The 27,657-nt window shown below is 36.9% G+C and overlaps 2 protein-coding genes and 1 long non-coding RNA gene across 4 annotated transcripts; all 3 read left to right on the top strand.

Annotated features, from left to right (window-relative positions):
* Positions 1-1,788: 1,788 nt before the first annotated feature.
* On the top strand, positions 1,789-11,711 carry LOC109030960 (maltase A2). Its single transcript, XM_072297736.1, has 7 exons — positions 1,789-2,146; positions 3,511-3,690; positions 6,400-6,557; positions 7,655-7,780; positions 8,649-8,863; positions 10,069-10,312; positions 11,515-11,711. Exons 1-7 carry the CDS (start codon positions 1,981-1,983, stop codon positions 11,575-11,577), a joined length of 1,152 nt encoding a protein of 383 aa, XP_072153837.1. The 5' UTR covers positions 1,789-1,980; the 3' UTR covers positions 11,578-11,711.
* Positions 11,712-12,542: 831 nt separating this feature from the next.
* Positions 12,543-13,830, top strand: LOC140224194 (uncharacterized). Its single transcript, XR_011899444.1, has 2 exons — positions 12,543-12,685; positions 13,342-13,830. It is a non-coding gene; the product is annotated as an uncharacterized lncRNA (long non-coding RNA).
* A 1,831-nt stretch (positions 13,831-15,661) lies between these two features.
* On the top strand, positions 15,662-25,282 carry LOC109031009 (probable maltase). 2 transcript variants are annotated; one of them, XM_072297733.1, is made up of 10 exons: positions 15,662-16,126; positions 16,545-16,724; positions 17,652-17,809; positions 18,430-18,555; positions 20,020-20,231; positions 20,878-21,070; positions 21,541-21,784; positions 22,903-23,098; positions 23,580-23,720; positions 25,082-25,282. In XM_072297733.1, exons 1-10 carry the CDS (start codon positions 15,961-15,963, stop codon positions 25,227-25,229), a joined length of 1,764 nt encoding a protein of 587 aa, XP_072153834.1. In that variant the 5' UTR covers positions 15,662-15,960; the 3' UTR covers positions 25,230-25,282. The 2 variants fall into 2 exon arrangements, with proteins under 2 accessions (XP_072153834.1, XP_072153836.1); XM_072297735.1 differs by lacking the exon at positions 22,903-23,098.
* Positions 25,283-27,657: the final 2,375 nt, after the last annotated feature.

The raw sequence follows: 27,657 nt of genomic DNA, 5'->3' as shown, positions 1-27,657 counted from the left end.
AACTGAAAAATGATTCGTCTTTTCCATTTTTTTTCCATTTACATCCCAAACCACCCTGGTAAAAATTGGCAGTAGAATCCGTGTTCCAAAATGCCATGGACCTACAGCCGGCTGTAAGATTTCCAATAGCTTCTATAGCCGGCTACACAATTTCTTACAGCCTTTTATAGCCAATGGTGACTAAGCAACTCACAGCCAGGCGATAAACTGTATGCTAAACGCCACTAATCACGGATGCTAGGACTTAGTGAGTTTTTCGACCACTGCTTTTTTTTTGGGCCGATGTATCTTGATTTATTTTGCGAGGAAAGCTCCGTGCTTTTGATGGATGCCTGCCATTCCTAATATATTAGAGCGCCTTCAGTTTCATATGATACTGTGCAATACCTCTGGTGTGAAATAGTTGCTTCAAGCGCCGTGGCACGCTGCGGTGCGGCAGGCGGACAGCCAGCGCAAAACGCGCATTGGCGCCTACAAACCTAACAGGGATACTTCACGCGTTGCGCAATGCGTGAAGTATCCCTGTTAGGTTTGTAGGCGCCACTGCGTCGCCGCTCCGCTTTGTCTTAGGCTCTAATATTTAATCTGGCGGAGTCAGCGTTATTCAACTCATGATTTGGAAATGTTTGCACATCCTGTATGGATTATTCTCGTTTTAATGGATGGAAAAAAAATATGTATTAAAGGAAAATATAACGTGTGTTTTGTAAATATTAAGGTGGCTCCGTATCAAAATTAATGATTTACAAAGCGCACGAATATCTACACAATTTCTTATAGCCTTTTATAATCGATGGCGAAAAAGCAACAGCCAGGCGATAAAGTGTAAAGCATGGCTATAGGAACTATAGCCCGGCTGCATAATTTTTCAATCACTTCGTATAGCCCGGCCGTATGATTTTCTCCGCACTGTACAGCCAGTTATATGATGTTCTGTAGCCTTCTTTAGCCGGCTATAAGAATTCCTATGGTATTTTGAAACGCAGCTCTTATCGCCAATTTTTACCACGGCAGTTATCTGTATCACTGAACAGTTTTACTTTGAAAAGTTCAACCTTCCCCCTTTTTCCCTGACCCTTCCACCCATTCGAAGTTCTCGCTTTTCGTTGGCGTTAATTACCCAAATCTCAAGTATCGATTAAAGTTAAAAACTTAGGTAGACGTAGTTGTTGATGAAGGTTTTTTTTGCTACAACGAAAATCGATGAAAAGTCTCGTGTCCCTCAGATTAATCGTCTCTTACATTTTAGAGACTAAAATTACACGGTTTTTTTACTTATTTTCAGCATGATGTCCAATTTTTTTTTCCAATATCGGCCATTGAGTTTACCCATAAATTCACTCTCCTCTCGCTCCTTTTAATTAGAACGAATTTGTGGAAATTTGAGAGAGAAAAATGTCCCGATATCCCTCTATTAATTTGATTATTTTTTAAAGTATACATAGAGTATTCGCTATTCTTGATTTTGCTCGTTGCTACCTCTTTGAATTTCAGTTTGATCCTCCCCTGAAATTTTCCTCAGATTCTTGTAACTGTCTACGAGAAATGGCACATCTAACGCCAAAAAGATCCGTTTCCCATCTTATCAAATGGCTCACGTCGCAGAGATTTTCATTATCTACTACAGACCAGACAGAGAGATATGCGTAGAAATTTATGACCAGATATAACAGTTTAATTGAAGAGGTGATGCGAGATCGCAATGAGATCCCTGAAAGCTTACGCCCCTTCTAAATTTAACCATTAAAAACATGGACGAATAGCGTACTTAGAAAGAATCAAAACTATTCTGATTGGACGATAGACGAGACTATCTGTGATGCCTCTTCCTCAAAACACTCAGTAGGTCAAACACACCAAAATTGTCAACGGATAAAAGCTATATCGTGAATGTTATTACTTCAAGTTAATCCGTGAAATAGTACACCGCGTAGTGAATAGTAAAGCTTGTCTGATCCTACATGGCTGTGAGCTAACATTATGAAAACGGCACTGTATTTTATATTGTTTCTTACTGCGTCATTAGGTCTTTCGGAAGAAGTGGAAAATTCAACTCAGCTTGAATGGTGGGAAACAACGCTCCTGTATCAAATCTATCCTCGATCCTTCAAAGACTCAAACGCAGATGGTATTGGTGATTTAAAAGGTGTTTATTTTCAATCCTTGCCTATACTCTTAATGCATACATGATTCAAAAAACACGAAGTAACTTTTTCTAATTTCCAAAGAAACGTGACTTTTTTTGGCATGATGAATTTATTTAAACTTAAATTGCAGCTCGGACTCTGGGCCGGTGTGATTAGATCTGAAAGTTATAAGAGCTAAATTATTCTAGGGATTAGGTACATGGAAGGAAATGTGAATTTGTGCCTTTTTTATCTACTTTTTTACAATTACAAATTCCACCTAGCTTTATGCTTCGTTGGTCCTATTTTTTTAATCAGCAACCAACTTTTTCTTTAAAGTAATGGACCGCAAATTATGAAATCTCTCTTTAGAAGCTCTTAACGAATTTGCTCTTCCAAAGTTAGGTAGATTATTATTTAAAATCCAGTTAAATTCTCCCATGGCCACCGAAATTCAATTTTTGCCAATTTGTTTTTTCCCCCTAAATGTGGATGTTGCCTAAAATGCATTATTTGGTGCCGTTATTAGCACAATCCCATCAAAAGGTGTATTTGTGCCCTTTTGAGACTCCGTGCTTAACTTGCAATTGGCTGCATTCCTTGAAAGTGATCTCCTCCCTTCACACCTTGTTCCTGTACTAGTTATATACCACTTTTAATTTAATTTTAAATCACCGGAGGTTCTAGAGCCCCACACCTCAACTTTAATTTTTAAAATAATTATGTCTTCGGAGGATGCTATCCACCAATGAAAGAGTCTACTCAATGGGAGTGTTTCTGGCTTCTGCTCGGTTAGGACAAAAAAAACCAGTAAAATGCATCGAAAAGAAGCGGAAAATATTCCATACTTCCAAACCTTACAAACCTATTTCTGTAGATAAAAAAGCTAGAATTATTGATTTCCACTAACATACATTTTTCTCGAAAATTTAGTGTAATAAAAGAATGTTACGGGAACTGATGGGGATTCGGGAGACTTTGATCATGAAGTTTGCTACACCTCATTGCGTGTTTCTAATTCTAATTCAGCTCAAAATAAAATGGCCTCATTTTTTCACGGACTCCCTCAAATTAAGATCGATAGAATTCAAGTTTTTCAATGCAGGAGGTCAGGTGACTTTGAGCTTGAACTGTGAGCTTTCAATTCAACGCTACTTACATTCCGTTGATCTAATTTCAACAGAAGATCACGCTATTTCTGCGACCTCTAAGAAGTTACTTCAAATTATATTTCCTTTTCAACGTGTATATGCTTTTGCAATAAAGTTGTGTGTAGACATTTTGCCCCTTGTGAAAATTGTGAGATCTAATGCATACTTTTCGAAGGTTTCCCTTAAACGCCGTCTTACGTATACCTAGTTTTCTTAAGTTATTTTCTTTGCAGGGATATGTGAAAAACTCGATTATGTCAAAAGTATAGGAGTAGATGCAATTTGGATACAGCCATTTTATAAGTCTCCAATGTTTGATATGGGCTACGACGTTGAAGATTACAAAGCAGTTGATCCGACTTTTGGAACCATCGAAGATTTTAAGGAGCTGCAAAAGGCGGTAAAAGATAGAGGTAAAGTATCAGAATAATTCCAGATTAAAATAAAACTAGGGGCTTATGGGGCTGCTTCGCAGCCCCTAATTTTTCCTGTACACTTTTCACTTTCACATGTTTTTTTTTTTTTTTTTTTTTATTTATTTTCATTTAATTTTCTGTTTTGTCTTTGAATCGGGTCTAATTATTTTTTTGAGAGAATAAATATAACAAATGTTTTCAAAAATTGTAATTTTATTTAGTAAACTTTAAACTAAAATTTTGTTTTAATCTTCATACAAAATTATTTTTTCGGTTTTACATTTGTTTTCAAACTAATTTTAAAGAAGATCTTTTTTTATTTTTTAAATACTTTGCTTTTTTTTCGATTAAATTGTTGATTCTTCTTTTGCCATTTCTGTCCTGCTTTTCTTCCTATATTTCCTACAACTTTGCTCTTCTTCTTTCCTCCTTTTGTCTTTTCTTTTTTTGCTTCTTCTTTTTCTTCTTCAGTAGCTGTTCCTTCTGGTTCTTCTTCTTTTTCTGCTCCTGTTTTAACTTCATCTAATTTTTCCGCTTTTTCTTCTTCGTTTTTTCCATGTTCAGTCTGCATTCTGGTTCCGGTAATAAACTTACCTATATATGGATCCTTGAACTTTAAAGCAATAAGGTCCATCACCCGGAATATCAATTCGATTTGCAGAGAAAGAGGCAAAAGCAACAGCACTATTATAATTTCTGATATGCTTTATGAAATTTGGAGAATATAAAAATAATGATTTCAAATCGGTATTTGTCCGAATACTCGGTAAAGAAATTAAGCCATTTTGGCAGCAGTTATTAAAATGACCATTGGACATTTCACCCTGAAAATGGCGAGCATCACAATGATGACAAATTATATTCATTGAACCGACTGAAAATTTGGTAACAAAATTTTCATCAAAGTTCTGATCATCAATTTTATACTTCCGAAATGAAGAAATGAAACTTTGATTTTCTATACTAATAACAGAGTTAAGTTCTTGCTTCACTAAACGAACATGCAAAGAATTCTGGAAAACGCGACCACGTTTTGGAGGACGACCGCCTCGGTCATTGAAAATTTCACTCATAACAACTGTTAAATTTAAAATTAAAATTAGTAAAAATTATTATTATTTTAACAAAATCTTAACTGAAAAGTTCAATTTTTAAATTAAAAAAAATAAATCAGAAGAAAAAGGATGAAATGAAAATGGAAATTAATAATAAACATATTTATACACATTGAAAAGAAACAGCGTGAAAAGTTCTGATCGGAAATGAGAAAAAAAACGTGGAGGTTATTGACTTAAGGAGGAAAAATTGGCAATAGGAAAAAGATGGAACCAATCATGAAAAACCGTAAAAAAAAAAAAAAAAAAAAAAAAACGCGGGAAAAGAAAAATGTAAGTTGATGGCAGTTGAGTGTTGGAAGTAACCTCACTTAATGATGATTGTTGAATGAAAACAGCTGATAAAAAGGCAGCAAACGGTAAAGTAAGATGCGTAGCAACAAAACTTTTCCGAAAAACAAAAAAAAAAAAAACCCCACTTCCCCTCATCCAATTTATGAGTTTTTAGGGATTTAAAAATCGGGGACGAACCCCAGAAAATAATTTATAGTTTTCCCGAAGCATTGAGAACAACACCTTTCAAATGAACCAACGCCCCTCGCAATTAGTACAGTGGTTGATTCACAATTTCATTCTATTTTTCAAATTAAATATTAAGATTACATCCATCTATCATTTAATTCATTTTTAATTCACGTTTGAAAACTTAGAAAAACTCAATGATTTATAGAGATGGAAATATTTTATGCACTGTTCGAAAACTTTCCATGAAGGAAGCTCCGTTCAGAAATTCACCTTAATCCGACCTCCCGAATGGTATTACTATATATCGACGGTGAAAGTCGGCAATCACATAACTCGATTTGCGACGTCGCAGACTTCCTGTCATACTTTATTTTTTAAATGGAAAACTACTCAACGGTAATTCCATAAAACTGCCGTGATTTTTCTTCTATGTGCGAGGAAAATTCTGCAAAAACTGCAAGAAATCATGTCCATTTGTTCTCCTTTAAAAAAATAACATAGTTGCGGAGATTTTCAGACACCGCAAACGAGTTATGTGATTGCCGACTTGCACCGTCGATATACTATACTAAGCATGTTTAAATCACATGACTGCTCTTTAAATTTTTGTCCCTTTTTAGTTGATTTGAAACATTTCCATGACCCTTGAAGAAAATTTGTGAGCGCTTATTAATATATATTTTAGGTGAAGCTGAAACAGAAATGATAAACGATGATTATAAAGCGAAAATCACATACACGCGTTTGTGGTGTAACAGACGTTATAACAGAAATGAGGGAAAAATGGAAAGGGTTTTTTTAGGGTCTCCTCTTTGATGCGTTTTTATTCTGAGTTTATCTTGTTGTAATAACTGGGCCCACTCTACATATATTTACGATTTTAAGTTTTAAATTTTGTTTCATTGTTCATGTAGCTATACTTTCATTGGTTACAATCAATTTAGCTTAATGTATTATGTATTCACCCTAAGGATCAGAAGGAGCTTGAAATGCATGAATACATAAATGATGGCGTTTTACTAAAATGACGGTGAGTACGGGGATCTTTTTTTCTTTTACTTATTTTATTTTTAATTTTTGAATGATACTCCATCAGTCCCTTTTGAATCATTTTTTTCCACTACAGGAATGAAGTTGATTCTGGACTACGTGCCAAACCACACAAGCGATAAATGCGAATGGTTCAAACTCTCTGAACGACGCATTGAGCCTTACACGGATTATTACATCTGGAAAGATCCAAAACGCATCAATGATACTCATACCACGGTTCCAAACAATTGGGTAAGATTCATGACAGCGAATGAAAATGAATCAATTTTAAAACTCTGTTTTGCCGCACAGCAGCATTTCCTGTTATAAGATATCCATATTTTAAGGTCAAGGATCCATAACTAGATTTCTTCCGATTCCAGAAATCAAGAGAGCTTCATACACCAGCTCCATTGTCTAAAGCATATTTCAAAGCTCTGTATCTTCGTCTTAGTTTTAGATATCATAAACAATTATTTTGCGCATATGTAGAATGTAGGTCCCTATAATGAGTATGTCAAGAATGCAAATAACTGGATTCTTTAAAAAATTTTAGTAACGTTTTTTGTTCTTATTTACAGAAACCGGATACAAAGATTCTGAAAAATAAACATGTGAGATTAGATTTTGACGAAAAATGGAAAAGCAATATTCAAGTAATGAAAAATACGTTCCTCACATTGCAACGTTTCAAAATCTTTCATCACATTCCCATTCTTTAAATACATTTTCCTCCTGAAGTCCGATACGGACTTTCTTCTTCAAATAATAATTTCTCCATTCGCATAATTTTAATTTAATTTCTTTCGTTTTAGAATAGGCGTTCTCCAAATAAATATATCGTTCTATGCAAGAAGGTTATTATCATAGATTTTTTTTCTTAAAGTTACCCATAAACTGGCAAATTTTAATCGTAAAGACTTAAAATTCATGACAAGGACAATTACTTTTTTTCAAAACACCTCGATGATTTATGTAAAAAAGAAACCAAACCAAAGCATTAGAGGCGATTGCCTCAAAAGGCGATTTTCAAGCTTAGGGCAGTTTGCACCTATCTTCTCAATTTTATAGGTGCACCCTGTTTTATTAACACCATGAAAATCATTTGAAAGCTTTAAAGAAACTTCCTACACATTTTCAAGAATTTCACTTTTTTAAAATACGTATATAACTATCCGTTAAAACCACTCAACTTGCTTGTTTCGCTAAAAGGTCATTGAAAAGGACTTTTTAAAAATACAAAGTAGTGAGACAGTCGCAAACGATGCCCATAGTTGGCAATTTGGTCATTTAATATCTAAAAATTGCTCTCTCTGGGCTCATTGGTCTTTGCATCTTTACTTTTTCAGAAAAGTATTTTTCCTGGTTCTATGTGGACTTGGAGTGACATAAGGAAGCAGTACTATCTTCATCAATTTTCAGCGCAGCAACCTGACTTAAATTATCGTAATCCTAAAGTTAAAAAAGAAATGGAGGTAAAACGTTTTTCTAGCTTTTTAAGTTGCGGTGATGCTTGAAACGATAGCGAAACGTCCAAACGAGAAATCTACGACTTCACAAATATGCATGCGGCCCCCGAATTTCACTTTAGAATTATGGAGATCCTGTGAACCATTTATGGCTGCTGAGGGGGGGGGGACTTTCACCCCTCGATAAGGTGTCTTTGGGAGCCCCTTTAGTGAGACATCCTATATTCTTCTAGACTTCCATTGATGGAATGTCCTTAATAGCCCCCCAGATCCACCTTGATGAGACACCCCTCCCCCCCCCAAAAAAAAACTCCTAATTCCGCAAATGATAACGAACTCGTTTTTACACGGAGAAAAAAACTTCGTGCGAGGGACCCGAAGTTTAGGTCATATGGATCTCTGAAGTTTTCGGATTGAGCATCTGAACACTTTAAGTCCAGCTGCTGAGGTTTGGATCACACATCTGAAACTTCAGTTCTTACATCTGAAGTACTTCGGTTTTCACATCCGAACAACTTCGGTTCTCACATCTTACATCTGAAGAACTTCAGATGTAACAACTGGAGTTTCAGATCTGTGATCCGAACCTCGACAGCTAGATCTAAAGTGTTCAGATGCTCAATCCGAAAACTTCAGAGATCCATATGACCTAAACTTCGGGTCCCACGCACCAAGTTTTTTTCTCCGTGTATGTATCACTGTCAATGTCAATAAACAAATAACATTTAATTATTTCATTTAATGCTCGTAACTCATTCCATGAGCAGTTTTTTATTTCTCCGGCCGGATAACGAATATTTGTTGATCTTAGACGCTAGATTAGTACATTAACGAGGACTTTGAATGACCCTTAATAACTTTACTTTACCTAAAGGGTGTTTTGAGATTCTGGCTGGATTTGGGGGCGGACGGATTCCGAGTGGACGCAGTGTCACACCTATACGAGGCTGCCCATTTTATGGACGAGCCACCTAGTCTAAATTGGGATACCTTTCGTATTTACACGTTCGAACAGCCTGAATGCGTTGATTTAGTCAAAGAGTGGAGAGCTGTGCTAGACGAGTATTCTAAAAAAGATGGAAAACCCAGGTAAATTTTATATATTTTATGTTTCACATTGATTAATATCTAATTGACCATATTGATGGGTAAAGTAGAGAAATGCGTATTACCGACGTTTTAAATAATCACCAATGAATTTTGTTATTTAAAGGAAACTAACGAGCAAATTGTTTTAAAGTTTCTGGTATCTCCTTCACTTATCAAATAAGTTTCAAAGAAAGTCTCAAGGATGTCTCATCATGTCTCCTCTCTAGAGGATAGTTTTCCTCTGAAAAAATGAAACGTTATCAACAGCGATGAAGACAAGTATATTTGTTTTATTTTAACTGTAGATACACATCTGATGAAATATTCTACGAGCCTCTACAGTATAGATTACTTTTTTTCTTTTGTCGAGAAAAATTTACGGAAAGCTCCGATGAAATTTTTCACTCCTAGTGTGAAAAAAAATATACATTTTTATTAGATTAATTATAACAGCCTACAGTAAGTGCTTAACAACACGTGAGTCAAATGGCTTTGAACATGCATATTCCTAGTGAAAAATTACCTTTTGACTATTTTCGCGCTCTACTTTCCATAATTTTGTCTTTCTAAAATATTCTCAGTTTATCGAAAAGAATTTGGCTGAAAGGATTCTTGGTAATATGTGCACGTCCAAAAACGCGTTTCCAGTTTTTCAAGTTATGCCAATTAATTATTGAAAAAGGTCCTCCATGTCATTGCATGAGAAAATTTCAATCCAGTAGGAATAGAAATGGCCATGATGTACTTTTTGAATGAATTAAATTGCCGAACTTCCTCGACGTTTACTTAATACAAATTTAATGTATTTTAACAACAATCAAAACAAATTGATTTAAAAATTTAGAATGTTTCATACTGACTCTTTGATGCTTAAAAATTGGAATTTGAAAGCGAATTTTTCACAGAATATGCATTAAGACTAGTTTTACTTGAATCATCAATTTATCATTTTTCTCAAAAATTGCACTTATGCGCCTTGTTTTCGAAGCCCCTCAATTCGTCGCTCCTCTGACGTAAGAGCGTAACTCTATTTTGGGGTGAGCCCTTCTGCCCGAATAACTCCATGCTCTCCAGGGCTCACGTGAAAATTGAGATACGCCCTTTATGTCAGAGGAGCGACGAATTGCTCCGTGTGGGGAACTTTTTGTAAAGTGTCAGATCCTCATTTTGCTAATCTGGTTAGTGTTGAATGATAATTATTTTAGCTTGATAATCACGATAACTCGAGGACCAGCTCGCGATTGTTCGACGAGAGCGTTGACGTTTGGAATATGTGGATTTTGCTTCTACCGGGACTCGCGAGTATATATTACGGGACCGAGCTCGGAATGGGGGACCTCAAGCTACGCAAAGATCAACAGCGGGATGCATTTGACGGAGGCAACGGTCGGACCGATCGCCGAGACAGCTACAGGGGACCAATGCTCTGGGACGGCACAGAAAATGCAGGTGAAATGCAAGCCTCAAACTTATTACCAAAGTTTGACAGATCGTAAGATTCCTGACATAATGTGGATTTTTTTTTTTTTTTTTTTTTTTTTTTTTTTTATTACCAAGAGCTGGAGCCCTCTCTAGGTTGGGTTAACTTTGGCCTTGTCGATAGACAAACAGCCACCCTCACATGGTTAGCACACATCCATGCTGCAGGATTTTCAAATTTTCAGGGATTAAGGCCGAGTAGAATCTGTCTCAGTAGATCTCCTCGTCAGATCTGAGAAAATTTGACATTACTACCGCGGAAGTCGAACCCGAGACCTATTGGCGTGGAGTCAGACGCGCTGACCACTAGGTTAACCTGGCTGGCCAACATAATATGAATTGCATTTTGCAAAAAAAAAAAAAAGAATCAAGAGCATTGCAATGTTGCTAAGATTGTGTAACTTCTTATATCTTGGAAAAAAAACTTGATAATCTATAAAAAAAAATTCTGTTTTACACGCTCATAACTGTTTTGAGAAAAGATATGTCCATGTAAATTAATGGCATATTTATGCATGATTACAGTAGTTTTATGGCGAGGGTGAAGTTGCACAATCTCAGCAACATGCCAATGCTCCTGGTTCCTTTTTCCGAAATGCAATCTCTAAGTCAGATGAAAGGTGGAGCAGTGGCGAGGCGCACTTTGAGACAGCGTTGATGGATAGATCTGCTAGATAGACGTACGATAAGATTTACATAGATTGATCTACCAATTAAATCTATGGAAAAGGATCGATAGTCAGGATGTTGGCAATGAACACCTTAATAATCGATTCTTTACCATAGTTTCAAATGGGGAAATATCAATAATGGATCATTAACGCTTTGCCTCTGAGGAGGAGAAAGGACGGAGGAAGAAAAAGATGAAGATGATGAAAAGAAAAGAAAAGAGAAAAAGACAAGACAAGAAAAATACTATGAGAAGGAACAAAATACTTTTTTTTTTTCATCTTCCTCTTCTTGTTACACCTCCTCCACTGTGAAACAAATTTTTGGCAGTTTCTGCATTGATATGTATTTTTTCAAAACTCCCTATTGATCAATATACTGAATAACGAAACCCCAAATTCTACCTATGACTCCGAAAGTCACACGTTAATGATATTGAGATCAGCATTGTCAGTGTTAAAAGCCACTGTTTGACCCATTTGAACGTCGCTTCGATTTCTCAGGGTTTACTGCATCGGAGAAACCCTGGTTACCAGTCCATCCGAACTACTGGCACTCGAATGTGAAGGCTCAACAACTAGATCCGAACAGTCATCTGAATACTTTCAAAAGATTGACAGCCTTGAGGAAGACTCCTGTTATCACTCACGGTGACTTTCAGACGTACAAGATCAACACTTGGGTCTATATGTTTACAAGGCAAGTTTTTCTTCTTCTGCTCCCTGATAAAAATTGCCAATAGGAGCTGCGTTTCAAAATACCATAGGAATTCCTATAGCCGGCTATAGAATGCAATAGACAATCATATAGCTGGCTGTAGAAAGCGAGGAAAATCACACAGCCGGACTATACGAGGCGATAAAAATTTTTACAGCCGGTCTATAGTTCCTATCGCCGGGCTATATAGTTTATCGCCTGGCTGTAGCTTTGGTGCCATCGGCTATAAAAGGATATAAGAAATTGTATATCCGGCTATAGAAGCTATAGGAAATCTTACGGTTGACTGTATGTCTATAGTATTTTGCACCACAGATCGTACTGCCAATTTTTACCAGGGCTACAATAAAAACTGCGTCAGGACGTAACGGTACAAAACAGCGCGGCAAAGTAATGGTGGAAATGTAAGTGTCATGAACATAAACAGAGGGGTGCTACACTCCTGGGGGGGGGGGGGAGGGGTCGCCTCTCAAATGTTTTCTGGCTGCGTTTTTGAGCAATGAATTCTAAGGATTAAGGCAGCGAGAGCCATTAGCCTCGAGAACAAATTCCCTTCATATTCTATCTGCCCGAAAACAAAATGAGCCAGATGGGAACCAAGCCACATTTTTGAAAAAAAAAAAATTATTTAGGTTTGGTTGTGAGCTCGACTAGTCAGACATTATCTCTTGTCAGGAATTGAAAGTCCAGAGAAAATATTTTGATATTGAAAATTGGGGTTTCATTTCGATCTTGATATTGATTCTGATGAATGCGTAAATTTCCCGACTAATTTTAATATAATATTTTGAAACCATTCGCTGGTATTGAATTTAGGTCATTGGAAGATGAAACCGTTGCGGTGCTGCTCAACATTGGCTCAGAAACGGAGAAAGTTTGCGTCAAAAATGTGGGATGTGCACTACCGAGCGGCATGTCCGTGCTTATTCGTAGTGAAAATTTGGAACTGAATGTTGGGTAAGAATAACTACTTATTTTTAATAAAGTTTAGGGTCTGGTTAATGATAGTTCTGACCCAGTTAAGGATTGTCGTTAAAATTACTTTCACGACATATGAACTATGACCATGATACTAAGACATCATGATCATAATCGACTTAACTATATACGCCACGCGCTGCCTTAGCAATATTGTCTGTCATGTTTTGGTTTTTCATCCAACAACTGGGAAACATTTTACATAGAAGCTTCTTGGGGATGATTTTTTTTAATATAGGAGAAATTTGCCAGAAGTTTCGAGGTATCGTATTTCTTCCTTTTTCGTTGAGAAATTAAAACACGTCAGTCGCTAAATATAGTTTGGCTCCAGCCGTACAAATTAATTTTTTTTTTATTTATCTATTTTTATAAATGTATTTTATTTAACGAAACGCAGCTGATACCTCAAGACTCTTCTTATGTAGATTTTCGTCCAGCATATTCAAATCACAGTGTACTAGAACACATTAAATTCAAACCCATTCATCGTGAAATATGAGCCCACCTACAGTCACTTCCAAAATATGTCTTAGGAATAAGTTCCGTAATTATCAATATTATTAGAAAAAAAGGACATTCTTAGAGTTACATATATTGACTACTAAAATGACGAGTGTATGTTCTACGTTTTGCAGAGAGAAGGTTTTTGCCAATACGAAGGCCAACAGATGCATTCACATGAGGCCTCACTCAGGACTGGTTTTGGGCACGAGTACTGCAGCTCCCGTAACCTTCTCAATTTGTATTTTACTCCTCGGAATCTTCTCAAAATGCTTCCTGTAAATTTTGTCCATTCACACTAAACTCAATTCGCAGAAAGCTGCATGAACTGGCCATTGTCATGGAGGCAGCTCACCAGTATAATTCACTTTTAATCACTCAATCATACTTTCTTTTAAGGGAAGGGGTGGGAGACTTTCAGAATTGTATCACCAAATTGCTTATAATTTGAAGCAGGAAAATCTCCAAATTTGATTTATTATTTTCCTTTTCCTTTTTTTTGCTGTGCTATTCCCCTCTTTCTCTCTTTGCTGAATTTTAGTCATTCAATCTCTCTAAATAATGTTCTAAATTTGTTGTCTTCCATATTTAAAATACGTTTCTAATAAATTGATTCTCCAGCCAACCACCCTTCTTTTGACTTTTTGAATTATCTGGGAGGCTTATGATTGACTGAAAAGTGTTTATGACTTTGAACAAATAGAGGTTAAAGGCTACTGTTTGGACCATTTTTCATTGACCAAAGAGGCTGATTTTTTAGGAGGGATCATTATACAATAGTTTATCCCTGAAAGAGAGCAACTGAGCAGTTGGACGGAGTTTAACAGAAACGCACCAAGTCGCATTTTGGAAAAGAAAATACGTTAGGTCAAACATGCACTTAAAGTTCGCCTTCAGTTTCGCTGCTAGGCAACAAGCGTGACGAAGAGCATGAATCCCCTTATTTAACCCCCTCCCCCATAATTTGACTTTCCCTTGAAGTTTTTCTGAAGATTGTAACTTTTGACGCGAGAACTCCAAAATATACTGGTGACTTTTTTAGGAGGCCTCATGTCAGCGTGATATAAATAAGCTGCGGAAACAGATTAGATGAAGTACGTGTTGAATGTTATGGATTAACGAGGAAAACACGCTTGAAAAACTTTGAAGTTATTTTAAGAGATGAAGGCGGGAAAGTTCCTTTCTTTTCTGCCTTCGAACACACAATACATGTAAGTTGTCAAACACAAACGAAAACGCACATATGGAAGCATTGCCTTATATGTACGTACTTACTTCCTTACTTGCGCATTTAAGGCGACAATTTGCAGTGTAAAAATCAGAAGTAAAATGTAAAATACAGATACTTCAAGACCTCTCTAAGTTATCTCCATTGAGCAAACAAAAATAGTAGAATACTGACTAGACTCTTGTTATCACGTGACAGAAAGACGTATCGCCAAGTGAGCAGATGAAGCACTGATGTCAAAACGACATCCGGATCTCCTGTTAATTTGATATTACACCTGTGATAATCAAATGGATAAGGAGTTTTTACATGAAAATCTTGAAAAACGGGGGAAATGATTGGCAAATACAGTCAGTCCATTTCGTTCGATGGCTACCCTTGTGTACAAAGTGAAACGTTTACCTTACGTTCATAATTGTCATTGAAACATATGAATTAGTGCTTCATAATTTGAAGGAGTAAGAACCGAGGGGGGATGAATTGTAAAATTTCACTCAACAATTCTTGCATCTAATTAGAAATGGATGGTTGGGGGGGGGGGGGTCGGACCAGTCTTACGTAATTCAAACGTGCGAGGTTAAAACACGGAAAAAATGTGCTAGGGGTCATCCCTTTAAACTGTGCTACTGCCCCCATTTGATGGATGATATGGACACGTCCAATTAAAATTGTGGTGGTACCACAACTCAATGTTTGGCAGTAATGCAACATTTGGGTTATTAACCTACTTTATTGGGGTACTACCACAATTAATTAGAAATTTCCGTATCACCCAACAACAGCTTGCCCCTTTCTTCCACGTAGAGTATTCTTACAAGGAAGGCCGGAGGAAAGGTGTTGAAAATCGACAAAAATGTCTTAAACGTAATACTTAAATGGCCCCATTGTGGTTTCTCTTCTAAAATTAAGGGGTGGGTTTACCCTAGTTCGACCAATTTCTAGTCCGAACTATTCGACCCCTGGTGAGTAGCTATCTCCGTCATCATAAATCCACGCGTAATCCCGCTTTAAAAATATGAATGAGCGAGTACGTGTCAATAGACTTAGATAAGCCCTCTTCTTGTCTATCCGTCTTGATAAAAAAAGAAAATCTTGCTCACCTGTAATGACTCAATAAATATAATCTTATGCATTTATGTAATCAGTGTTTAACTCTGACAGATTAAAACTCATGAAATCTTTGCGAGTTTGAAGAGGATGACTTTTGCCATTGAGACAAGATTTGATATGCTTCATAGTGCATTGAAAATCTCAGTCCTACTAGAAAAACTGTGGGGCCGGCTGCGGTTTCTCGTGGAATTTTTTGGTCTCATTTTGAGCTTCTCGCTTGGAGAATTTTCAACTCAGATTTGAGTGATTAAGTTGTTCTAAACTGCCTCATTGACTATTCTTTCATGTCATTTATTCTTGTGATTTGGACGGAGGTTAAAACGAAAGTGTGGCATTTAGGGCATTTACTAACTTGAATCTCATACTATATTAGATGTTCGATTTGGTCCGGTACTGATTAAATACAACTAACGTCATGACTCGCGTATTTGGTCTCCTGTTCGTCCTTGCTGTGGTTTTGAGTTCTTCGAAAGGAGTGGAAAATTTAACCGAGCTTGAGTGGTGGGAAACAACGCTCCTATATCAAATTTATCCCCTGTCATTTAAAGACTCAAATGGAGACGGCCACGGTGATTTAAATGGTACTTATTTTTTAATATTCACCAGTTTTATATCTATAAAGGTCGCTTTACAGCACTTCCTCGCGCTCTACGACTCCTAACCTCCACTGCTCTCTTTCAAACCACAAATCTTGGGGGATTGAGCACCTTAACATTTCCACTTCAATCCCTCGTCCATTACCAGTTTACCAGTTTTACGATCAATAATTGGACTGAATTTTACTCAGGAAGCTTCTTTTTAGTTTGAACTAATTTTGAGTTGTAACACTGAGTAACTCTTTAACGATAAAATGGGGAACGTTGAGATTGCAGTACCTATTTAAAGTAAAGTAAAGTAAAAAAAAAAATAAAATAAAATAAATTCTGTGCGAAGATTTGTTACACGGATTCACAACGGATTTTACTTTATTTTACTAATTGTTTACCTTTTTCTTTGTAGGGATTTATGAGAAACTGGATTACGTTAAAGAAATAGGCGTGGATGCTGTTTGGATTCAACCTTTTTACAAATCACCGATGTTTGATATGGGCTACGATATTTCGGATTATAGAGATGTTGATCCCCTTTTCGGAACCATCGAAGATTTCAAAAGGTTACAGAAGGCAATCAAAGCTAGAGGTTAGTTCAGAGCGATTCGAAGAGGATTCGTTGTACTGTTTAAGACGTTTTTCTTCTTGAGGTTCTTGGAAATTTAAAATTTTTCAGAAAGAGATAGATGTGGAGGAGACCTGAATGAGTATTATTTAGATCTATTGATAAACGAAACGTTTTCTTTTTATTCCTAAATAGTGACAGCGAAACTCCAAACCACGTATCTCTTTTGTGCTGTTTACAAATCTCCGCTCCTGTCTCCTGTTTTCTAAAAATGGGTCATTTGTGCGAGTTATACTGCCGTGCTGAGGAAAAACGCCGTATGAACCTTCAGGCGTTGCAAAATTTCCTTTGAAAAATCACTAATTTCAAAATCATTTGTGAATATTTTTCCTCCAATTTCTCAGGTAATTTAGTTTGCAATTGTATCTAAAAATTTTGCAAATTTCAAGGAAAATTATTATAACTTTCCTCAAGAATGAATATTTTCCGAGACAAAATTTGACAACTCTCGAATGTTCATACGGCGTTCTTCCGTAGCACGGCAATGTAGATTCGTGTTCTGGTGGATACCGACCCATTAGGGCTCAGTCACGCAATTGAATCAGTGAGAACGAAAACACACCAACTCGGTACCTCGAAAATGCTCACTTACACTAAGGACAGACAATTTTCATAAAGGTCATTGAAGCTACCGTATCCGTTCCAACTTGTATATTTAAAGTTTCCTGAAGTATTTGCTTTTAGGCACCAAAAATATTTTTCTTAGACTAACTTCTTCACCTAATATGCAGTTCTGTGTGTGTCTTGATTATTTTCATTTTTTCGAGTTGGTGTGTTTTCGTTCTCACTAATTTAATTTCAGGCCTCGATTTATTTATTGCACCGTGAAACATGTGCTGTATCTTTAATATTCCTCTCGCGTCTAATGTCAACCTTTTCGGTTTAAAACAGGGATGAAATTGATTGTAGACTTCGTACCAAACCATTCAAGTGACCAAAATGAATGGTTTAAACTTTCCGAACAACGCGTCGAGCCTTACACGGATTATTACATTTGGAGGGACCCAAAACGCATCAATGATACTCATACAACAGTGCCGAACAACTGGGTGAGTCAAGAGATTAGCGGATATCAATCCATCTTTAGATTATGAGCTCAACATTTTATTTTGAGTATTTTTATGCATCCTATCAGGAAAAAATGAAAGTTTGTGACACTGATAGAAGACATTTTTAAAAAGAGTCCGCCTCGTTTTAAAAGAATCGACATTTTTTTTCTCTTTTTTCAAAAAAACATTCGACTACCTAATAACGTAAATAAATTAATAAAGGTGTAAAAGAGGAAGGTATGGTGTCGCTTTTACGTGTTTTCCTTTAGAATATAGATGGCTCTGCGCGAAAAATGTGTTTCTCAATTGCAACCTTTAAAAACCTCTTAATATATTTAATTTTCTTCAAGGAGCAGTAATTTAATTTCTTGCAATTTTGTGTGCCTTTTTCAGGATGAGCAAGAAAAAGTTACAAAAAATATCTTCATTGACAGACTGTCAGTTGGTTTTTCTTTAATGTAAATTGTAAGCCTATCAAAAACTTTGCAATCTGAAACATGCATTTTTAGACTTCAACCATCGATTTAGAGTTTGAGAGTCAATAAGGAGGCCTCTGATTGTTTGTATGATCTCTCATCATTCAGTAAATTTGTCAATAACCCGAAAATTTGTTTTTACAGAAAAGCTTTTTTGCTCCGACTGCTTGGTCATGGAGTGAAAAAAGAAAACAGTACTACTTTCATCAATTCTCTCCGCAGCAACCGGACTTAAATTACCGCAATCCTAAAGTCAAAAAGGAAATGGAGGTACAACGCAATTTTTAATCAGCTAAATGATTTATTGAGTTAGTTAATTTAATTCAATTCCATTGTTTAGGGCGTCTAAATATTAGATTTCTTCATTTTTAATAATAGATATTCCCTAGATTGCTATCCATATCGACGGCGAAACTACCAGTCTTTGTATCTCGGTTTGCGACGTTGAAGACTTCCGGTTAAACTTTATTTTTTGAACGATGGAAAACTACTCAAAATCAATTCTTGAAAACTTTGGTGTTTTTACTTCTTTGTGCGAAGACAACTCTATGAAAATTTCAATAGATTATATTTATTTGTTCTTTTCAGAAAAATAAAATGGGAGCGGAGATTTGTAAACACCGCAACCAAGATACGTGATCTAGTAGTTTCACTGTTGATATACTATCACTAAGAAAGAATATCAATTGAGTCAACTCAAAATTGGATCTTTTTCTGTGTAAAAATGACCGCATCATGGTAAATGAAGCGAATCGTATTAATACAACTGTATTTCGCTATTTTGGAGGCATTGGAAAATAACAAAAGAATAAAAAGCCCCTGATCTCATACCACGTCCTTTGCTAATAAGGACTCATGGCAACCGTTCCACTAAGGAATAGCCGAAGGTCCTCTTACGCCCTAGTGTGCTTGAATTGTGAGTTCAAGAAAACTCATTTCGCCTTCAATTTTTTGAATATGCAACACAGACATCCGCCGAACACGAATAGTTGCATCCAGGCGCCTAACATCAATCTCGTCTCATCGCGCAAGGTCAGAACCCCTCCGCCTCTCATGCCCTATTGTACTTTAGTCATGAGATTGAGGAAAGCCAGTTCGCTTTCAATTTTTTGGATATGCAATATGGAAATCCGTCAAACACGAATAGTTGCATCCAGACGTTGGTGTCAATTTAGTCTCATCACGCAGACTCAGAGCTCCTTCCGCCTTTTACGCCGTGACATTAACACGAGACGAGAGGCCCCCACGGAGTTTTCTAATTTTGAGAAAGATAGACAGCGGCCTGATTATTCAAACTGATACACAAAAAGGCAAAGGAACATTGGAGCGATACTTTTGGTGATTGAAACAGGTGGTACTCATAGACTGAGGGAGAGAGTGATGGAAATTAAAAGTACAAAGCTGTAAACAAATACATTTTATTGCCAAATTTGGCCGGCTAAGCTGTATAGAACATCGTAATTGATTAAAAAATCGAGCCTCTAAGCCAAAATAAAACGAGTATGATATTTCAAACTATACGTGTAGATGAGAAAAGAGAATATTATTTATTCTCTTTGTCCATTGCAACTACCCGTTCCCACCAATCGGTTAGCTCTATTTCCCTTTTGTCTTCTTTATATGCTGCTTCGTCTATTAATTTCAATTATTAGATGCAGTCTAGAGACCACTGTCTTCCTTTTCATCCAACTTCGAACTGAAATGATAGTAAGGTACCTTTTTAATTTTTGGAAGGAAGTTCTGCGGTATTGGCTGGATTTGGGGGTGGATGGATTCCGCATGGACGCAGTAGTCTGTATATATGAAGCCGAGCATTTCATGGATGAGCCGCCGGGTCGTACTCGGGAGGCTCGCATTTACACTTTGGATCAGCCCGAAAACATTCTATTGATTAAGGAGTGGAGGGCTATTCTGGATGAGTACGCTAAAAAAGATGGACATTCCAGGTGAATTGCGTATACACTTATCTTATCCTCCCTTTCCCCTTTTTTTCTCTCAAGGTCTCTATGAGATCCAGTGTCCATAATCTCTTTTCAAAGGTACTCTAATTAGGAAACGTTCAAGTAGGTATCACGTAAAACACTATAACAGAATGGCAGACTTCTAACCTCGCCCCTCACAATTTTTAAGGAACCTACGCAACTTCTAGAAAATTTTCTGATGAAAATTATAATTTTCTCCTTTTTCAAAGTAGATAAGACTAGACTTGACCCCTCTCCCTCTCCCTTGGAAGATCCTACGGGGCAAGCTCAGATCCCAGCCCCCTCCTATGTAGCTAACGTAATACTTCAATGAACAATCCCAAAAGAAATGACGCGGTATTTTTTGTCTATTTGGATAAATTAGACGAAGCTTAGTTTCGGACCTTATTTTGCAGCAAGGAACTAGTATTTCTGGCTCATACCTGACGGTACTTACCTGCATTGGGCAACTTATTGAACTATTGTTGCTTCTAAAATGAGCCGAATTGTAGAAGATTCTTATTACAAAATGTAGTCCATTTATTCTTTTGTGTACAGCAATGCATTATGAACTAATATGTGGCAGATCAAGATCATTTTTATAACTTTTTACTATTTTCATACGTTGCAGATTACTGGCTGTTGAGACTTACAGTCCACCGCCCAGTCTTCTGGATTGGTTCGGAAACGAGACACATCCTGGATCTCAAATTCCGTTTTATTACCAATTAACGTTCTCTGATAGAGAATGGAATACGACAGTCCTGGATTTTCTCATTCACTGGCAGGCAGATGTCCTTCCGAGAAGCTCTTACAATTGGGTGGTAAGTGATCGAGAATTGCATTAGAATGATGCAAGCTTTGTCGACACAGTTAACAATCGCCGTGCTCATAAAGTTATTTTCAAGAATTTTCATTCGGTCCGATCAACCGAAAAGACTTCGTTGATCGACCAAAGTTTTGGTTAAATCTACCAAAACTGCACATTATTCTGAGACATCTGGGGAAGCAAATTTCCTGAATTTTCAAATAAAAAATTAAAATTCCCAGATACATCCTCTGTATTTTTGCAGCCTTTCTCAAAATTAAGTTGTCATTTTATTTTCTTGGCGTTTGAGCGGATCTTATTATTTGGACTACTAGAACTATAAATTCCGGCTCGGTTCAAAAACAATGTATGTGCCATTAACTCTCCTATGCACGTTAGTGTTTTTTCAGATGAGCCAGAATTTATAGGTCCAAATTGCAAAATGCAGTCCATTTGTGGCTGTGACGTATCGTAACATTGTTTCAGCTTGATAACCACGACAACCATAGAACAAGTTCACGACTTTTCGACGAGAGTGTGGACGTGTGGAACATGATCGTCCTGCTGCTGCCGGGACTCGCGAGTGTGTACTACGGGACTGAGCTCGGAATGGAGGACCTGAAACTTCGCAGGGATCAGGGCCAGGATCATTTCAACGGGGGTCTTGGTCGCGTTGACCGAAGGGACGGCTACAGGGGACCTATGCTCTGGGACGACACCGAAAACGCAGGTAAAATTCAAAGTCAACGAGTGTACACATCCTTAGAGGTAGTTAACCTGGTTGCATCGACTTTTCACTTCTATCTAAGAAATGACGAGAAGCAAGCGGAAAATTCCGATGGAAACTAATGTTTCATACCACTTTTTGCGACAGCGTAATTTAAAAAAGAAGAAGAAAAAATTTAAAAGTGGATTGTTTACACTGCTGCTTTGTTCTCTAGTACGGTTAATGAACCAAGTAGCTGTCAACTGTTGATTTAAAATATCTCGCCACGATCCTGCCGTATTCTCATGTGACCTATGACGTGCCTTACTCGAAATTCGAAAAAAAGTTGTTAATTTTGTTAGAAAAATCAAGTTTGAAGCGAGAGAAAATTGTTGCACAGCACTTGGGATGACACGAAAAACGTTGGTAAAATGTCAGCCTCTTGACTTTGGTACTAAGCTTACTCAACGTGAAAATAGAACTAAAAAAATTGGAAAAAGCCGAAAACTCAAGAATCGCAAATTGCAATATGAAGCAATTACATTGTAAAAAAATTGAAATTCCACTGAGTATTGTGTATGTTGCCTAGCTCCTATTTGAAGGGGCCCCATTAATGAAACTTATTGCAATAAAATTGAAATAAGTTGCAATTTTTTATCACATCACGTATTGCCTATCCTTCTGGCATTGTTTAAAATCGGCATTAATCCACTAAATGATGTAGAAATATTGCAATTTAATGGTAAACAAATTACAATTTTATTGAAATTAAATTGCGATGTAATTTCAATATTATCGTTGAACTACATGCTATTTGGGAACTAGGCTAAAAATAAAAGAGATTAAACCAAATAAGTATCGGCCGACCAAGCCGATAGACTGCAAAACCAATACTAGCTTGGGGTCAGGACAAGACTGTAAATTATACAGAGATGAAATAATGTTATGATACTCTCGTCGTTTCAAATATTCGTGAATAATATCGAGAAAATTACTATCGAATTATCTAGGAGATGGTTAATTTCGCATAGCACTTAAACATTGCTAAATAGAGAAATGAAGAACATTAATTCAGTAATACTCGCACATACTTGATCTTCCCCTTGGCTCTGTTGAACATGGTTTTGACATCATTTCTTTAGGTTTTACGACAGGAAAGAAGCCTTGGTTGCCTGTGCATCCAAATTTCTGGCGAACAAATGTCAATGTTCAAAAACGGGATCCGAACAGTCACCTGAATACATTCAAACGGCTCGCAGCTCTGCGAAAGACTCCTATTATGACACACGGTGACTTTCACACACACATTATCAGAACTTGGGTCTACATGTTTACGAGGCAAGTGCCAATCCAACAGCTCTTTAAAAAATTCAATTTTTTTTTGGTATAAATACAATTTCTGGCTTATATCTAATGGCACTTATCCACACAGGGAAACTAATTGAACATATGTTGTTTTTGAAATGAGCTAGTAGTAGTTGGGAAATGTAGTCCAACTCTCTGTAAGTGTCCTAAGAAATAATTTGCCAGCGGTATCGGCAGTTCATTATTGTGCCAAAAGCATGCCGTAAAGTAACATTTTAAGCCGGTTTCATTCCCTGAACAGAGTAGATCAAAATGCTGGAAACTTCAAACCGCCGAAACTTCAGTTTGATTTGACATTTTTGGGCGTTTTTTGTCCGGAAATTTTGTAGTACACGCATCAGGGTGTTGGAATCGATAATTTGATTTTGAATTTTTGTGGGTCAAGGTCTATTCCGTCGACGGTCATAACTCATCTTAATTATCTCAAACTAATTCTTTTTTTTATTGAATTTAGGTCACTGGAAGATGAAACCATCGCGGTACTGGTTAACATTGGCACAGAATGGGAGGAAATTTGTACCAAACATGTTGGATGTGAAATGCCGTCAAGCATGTTTGTGCACACTCGTAGTGGAAATTCTGATCTGAATATTGGGTAAGGAAAAGCTCCATGCTCAGTGCCTCTGTTTGACTGTTTTGATTTAGAGATCTGAGAAATAATGAAAGTTTTATTATCTCAATTGGACGTATTTCTGCCAAACGGAACTATGTGCATTAAGGTATGAGCCCTGAGACCCATGAGAATATATGCATAACAGGGCTCACGTCATAATGCACGGTTCCGTTTGACAGAAATACGTCCAATTACTCTCCGTGAGATCGATTGACCATACGACGGCAAGTATATTCTGCAGCTATTTATACCAACAGGCAGAAACAAATAAACATCGTCTAAGTTCTGAGGAACTAGGGTAAGTGGATCCGTATACAGTTCAAGAGCCTTTAATATAAAAGCGTGTGCTAGATTTGAGCAATCGTGAGTACTTTTTCAAGTAGAACTTCTTGCTGAAATTAGGTGAAAACGAGGTCTTTGCATGTATGGACAAAAGGAAAAAAAAGTAATTGACGGCAAGTAGTCAAAGTCAAGTGCGGAACAAAGAGAGAAAAACTATGAAATTATGAGCTGAATCTAAACAGAGATCACAAACTGATTGCGGCAGATGCACGAGTCGTAAGACAGTAAGTTGGAATTTTTTAGCCAACGTGCGTTAAAAAACCAGAAAACTGGAGATCTCAACTAATGGTCGTAACTAGTGTTGCACCAAACAGCGTATCTCTTTGAGGGAAAATTGTTCTCAAATGAGCTGTTTCCCTCTGTGTTGAAATTTCCAGTTTTCTGGTTATTCAACGCACATTGGCTAAAAAATTCCGACTTACTGTCTGAACAGAGATCACTCGGAAAATTAAATTGAAATGGAACTCTAGGTCTACTTACTTTAAATCAGCGCTCACTCGATGATGCAAAGAAAAGTCGGGCGTCCGATCAACTTTGTTAATTATGTAACTACAAGTAGCTATTATAAGCTACGCACTACTTTAAAACGTTACCTCACTAAAGCTTAACCTGACTTAAAGTAATTAAGACTGAAAAAAATTAAAATTTCTAAAACTTGATAGCGACCTATTGATCATCGTTATGCTAAAAGGAACCACGTGCATAATTGAATAAACTAAAAAAGAACTAAGTAACAAGCATGGTAACTTCATGCACAATGTTTTCGCTGTTGTTCCTATTCTTTATTCATTTTCACACAGTTTCTTCTAGCATAAATATACATCCAGTTGAGCCTGAGTTTCCACAATTTATAGGAGTTGCAGCTTGAAAATGAATGCTTATGGTACAACAACACAGAGTAAACATATACTTATATGCATGTAATGAGGAAAGTCAGAATTAGATTTGATTTGGTTACGGATGTGATAAGAACATTCCATTGCTTGTTCAATATGTTGCAGGGACAAGGTTTTTTCAAACTCAAAAAGTAGCAGATGTATTCGCATGAGGCCTCACTCAGGGCTGGTACTGAGCACGAGCGAGGCATTTTCAGTGCATTCTTCAATTTTCCTTCTCCTCTTAGCAATTTCCTCCTATTTTATTGCGTAAAATTATTGAAAGACCAATTAAGATGAGATCAATAAGGTATGAGTGCATTGCCATTTTCCTTTTTCTCACTTTCATGCAACATAACTTTTTTTAAATTTTCAAAACTGAAAAATCTGCGCTATCGTCCAGAAAAGTCGGGATGGATTGTAAGTCTCCAATTTTAAATTTTAAATGCATTAAATGTCGCAAGACTTTTTTCTATAATATATTTAAACTTCTTTTTAAAATTTTCATGCGAAAATGCAATATCTTGTTTTTTCGAAGAAGTAAACCCAGAATGTATACTTTAAACACCGTAATTTTGAGATAGGATCTTCGTATCCACGCCGCGTCATCTATAATAGTTCATTGTCCATAAATTGAGGTATTCCATATTATACCCATAATGTGGTGACCTTCATTCTCCGAAAAGGGTTCTGTGACTTTCCATGAGTTCTAAAATCGGCTCAGCAAATCTTGGTACGAAACACTTAACGTCGGCTTAGTGCATGGATTATCGTTATTTAACCCCAAGACGCATTTCATATCTTAAGAGGGCGCATTATGCTATCGTGGGATTATGCCGTAAGTACTGAAGAACAATAAATAAAATGCATACATTGACCCTTTAAGTACATCAAGTGCATTAAGTCTATTATGCAACTCTAACGATACTGCCTTGACAGGGAAAAACGCCGTATGAACCTTCGTCAAATTTCCTTTGACAAAACGCAAATCTTCGGGTGAACATATAAATATTTTTCTTCCAATTTTTCGGATAATTTTGCTCGTGATTTCTCCTAAAGCTCCTGAAAATATCAAGGAAAAATATTCATAGTTTTCTTTAAAAAATACGCATTTCTTTGGAGGAAACGGTCGAATATACGGCGTTTTTCCCAGCATGGCTGGATTGTAATGCTAAGAGTTGCGGGGGAAAAGTACATTTTTTCTTCCCTTAATTATTTTCGAACTTAGAATTTTTTAGATATTTATTCCCTGTTAAGGAGGATATAGTAATTTAAATTTCAGCCAGGAATTGTTTGTTGCTAACAGAGACAACATATTTTGTAAACCCCGCTTTAAAAATCTGAGGAATGTAATCCGGTGCAGCAAAAGTTGAATTCGGAGGTCAACCGCTTTTGGCCTGATGATGGTTGATGAGCAACTTTTTCAGTGTAAAATCAAGTGAAATTCGCCTAATAACGACTAATGAATATTGGGGTGAGCACTTTACTGGAGGATTTTTCGCAAATTGGGGTTGCGAAACCATTTGCCCTATTTTGATCATGAGTTACCCCATTAGACAAATCTGAGCGTTGACTGCCAAGAGTAACTTTTATACACTACAGGGATAAGTAAAAATAAAAATTCTGGTCCAAACGGCTAAATTTATCATTTTTTGGCCTCGTTAAAGGATTATCAAATTTACATGGTGCAAAATACAAGTAAACTCGGTTATATGTACTTGGTGAGGACTGCCCAAGAAGCGTTAATCGATGGAACAATCGCGATATTTTTAAGTTAAATTGCGATTTTTTACTATTGTATGGCGATAAAATCGTGAGGATCATTAACAGCTGAGCGATTATCCTCAATATTGTCGAGATTTTATCTCTTAAAAATCGCGCCCGATAAAATAGAAATTTTATCTCAATTTATCACAATTTTTTGTTCGATACTATTGCGATAAATCGCCGTCGATAGAATCGCGATTTTATAGCAAATTATTGCGATGAAATCGGAAAATATCGTAATTTTGTAATGAATCGATGTCGATCAAATCACGATCAAATCGCAACTCATTGAGATCACTACTACTCGGGTTTTATGTCTTTAGAGAAAATGTTCGGCTCCAATAAAATTGGCGCTTGTTCGGCCGGAAAAGGTTTTATGCCGATGAATTCATAGAGTCTTGACAACGCAGCCACTTGCGTATAAATTTCGCTCCGCTTGGACAGACAAATGCGAAAAAATTAATTCAATATTCTGCGGTTTCGGCTCCCACTCCGATCTCGAACAGACTTTTCCCACCCTCCCACGGGGGTAGGACGCAAGAACCCCCCTCCCCTCCTTCGTCCCACACCCCGCTCCCCTAGATTCGCAAGATACAGATTATCAAGAAGATAACACTTATATCGCCACGTTATGGATTTCCGATCATGTCGTTGACAAATGTATCGTCGAAAACAAGTATTATCAAAAATGAAATTAAGGTCGGAATTCCAAAAGACCCTTGAAAGGTAGTAAATGTACATTAAACAATACTTTTGTTGAAGGCAATCTGAAGAAGTGGCCATCCGAAGCCACCGTGGCGTGGCCATCGTGTGGAAGTGGCGAGGTGTGAATGACCGATTATCGATATCTCCCCAGTTGCAGCTGTGGTAAAGATTCGATTATTGAGGTGTTCGTTGCGAACACCCTATTTATCGATCCTTTTCCGCGGGTTTAA

Source organism: Bemisia tabaci, chromosome 3, assembly GCF_918797505.1.
Source record: "Bemisia tabaci chromosome 3, PGI_BMITA_v3".
Lineage (NCBI taxonomy): Eukaryota > Metazoa > Arthropoda > Insecta > Hemiptera > Aleyrodidae > Bemisia > Bemisia tabaci.
The sequence above is the reverse complement of the archived record's forward strand: the minus strand, read 5'-3'. Positions and strand labels throughout refer to the sequence as shown.

Bases quoted from the DNA above. Each gene is read 5' to 3' on its own strand.
- LOC109030960 (XM_072297736.1), top strand. From the start codon at position 1,981: ATGAAAACGGCACTGTATTTTATATTGTTTCTTACTGCGTCATTAGGT. The intron at 7,781-8,648 runs GTAAAACGTTTT...CTTTACCTAAAG, and splicing joins AAGTTAAAAAAGAAATGGAG to GGTGTTTTGAGATTCTGGCT. The intron at 10,313-11,514 runs GTGAAATGCAAG...TCGATTTCTCAG, and splicing joins GGACGGCACAGAAAATGCAG to GGTTTACTGCATCGGAGAAA.
- LOC109031009 (XM_072297733.1), top strand. From the start codon at position 15,961: ATGACTCGCGTATTTGGTCTCCTGTTCGTCCTTGCTGTGGTTTTGAGT. The intron at 17,810-18,429 runs GTGAGTCAAGAG...TTGTTTTTACAG, and splicing joins CAACAGTGCCGAACAACTGG to AAAAGCTTTTTTGCTCCGAC. The intron at 21,785-22,902 runs GTAAAATTCAAA...TCATTTCTTTAG, and splicing joins GGACGACACCGAAAACGCAG to GTTTTACGACAGGAAAGAAG.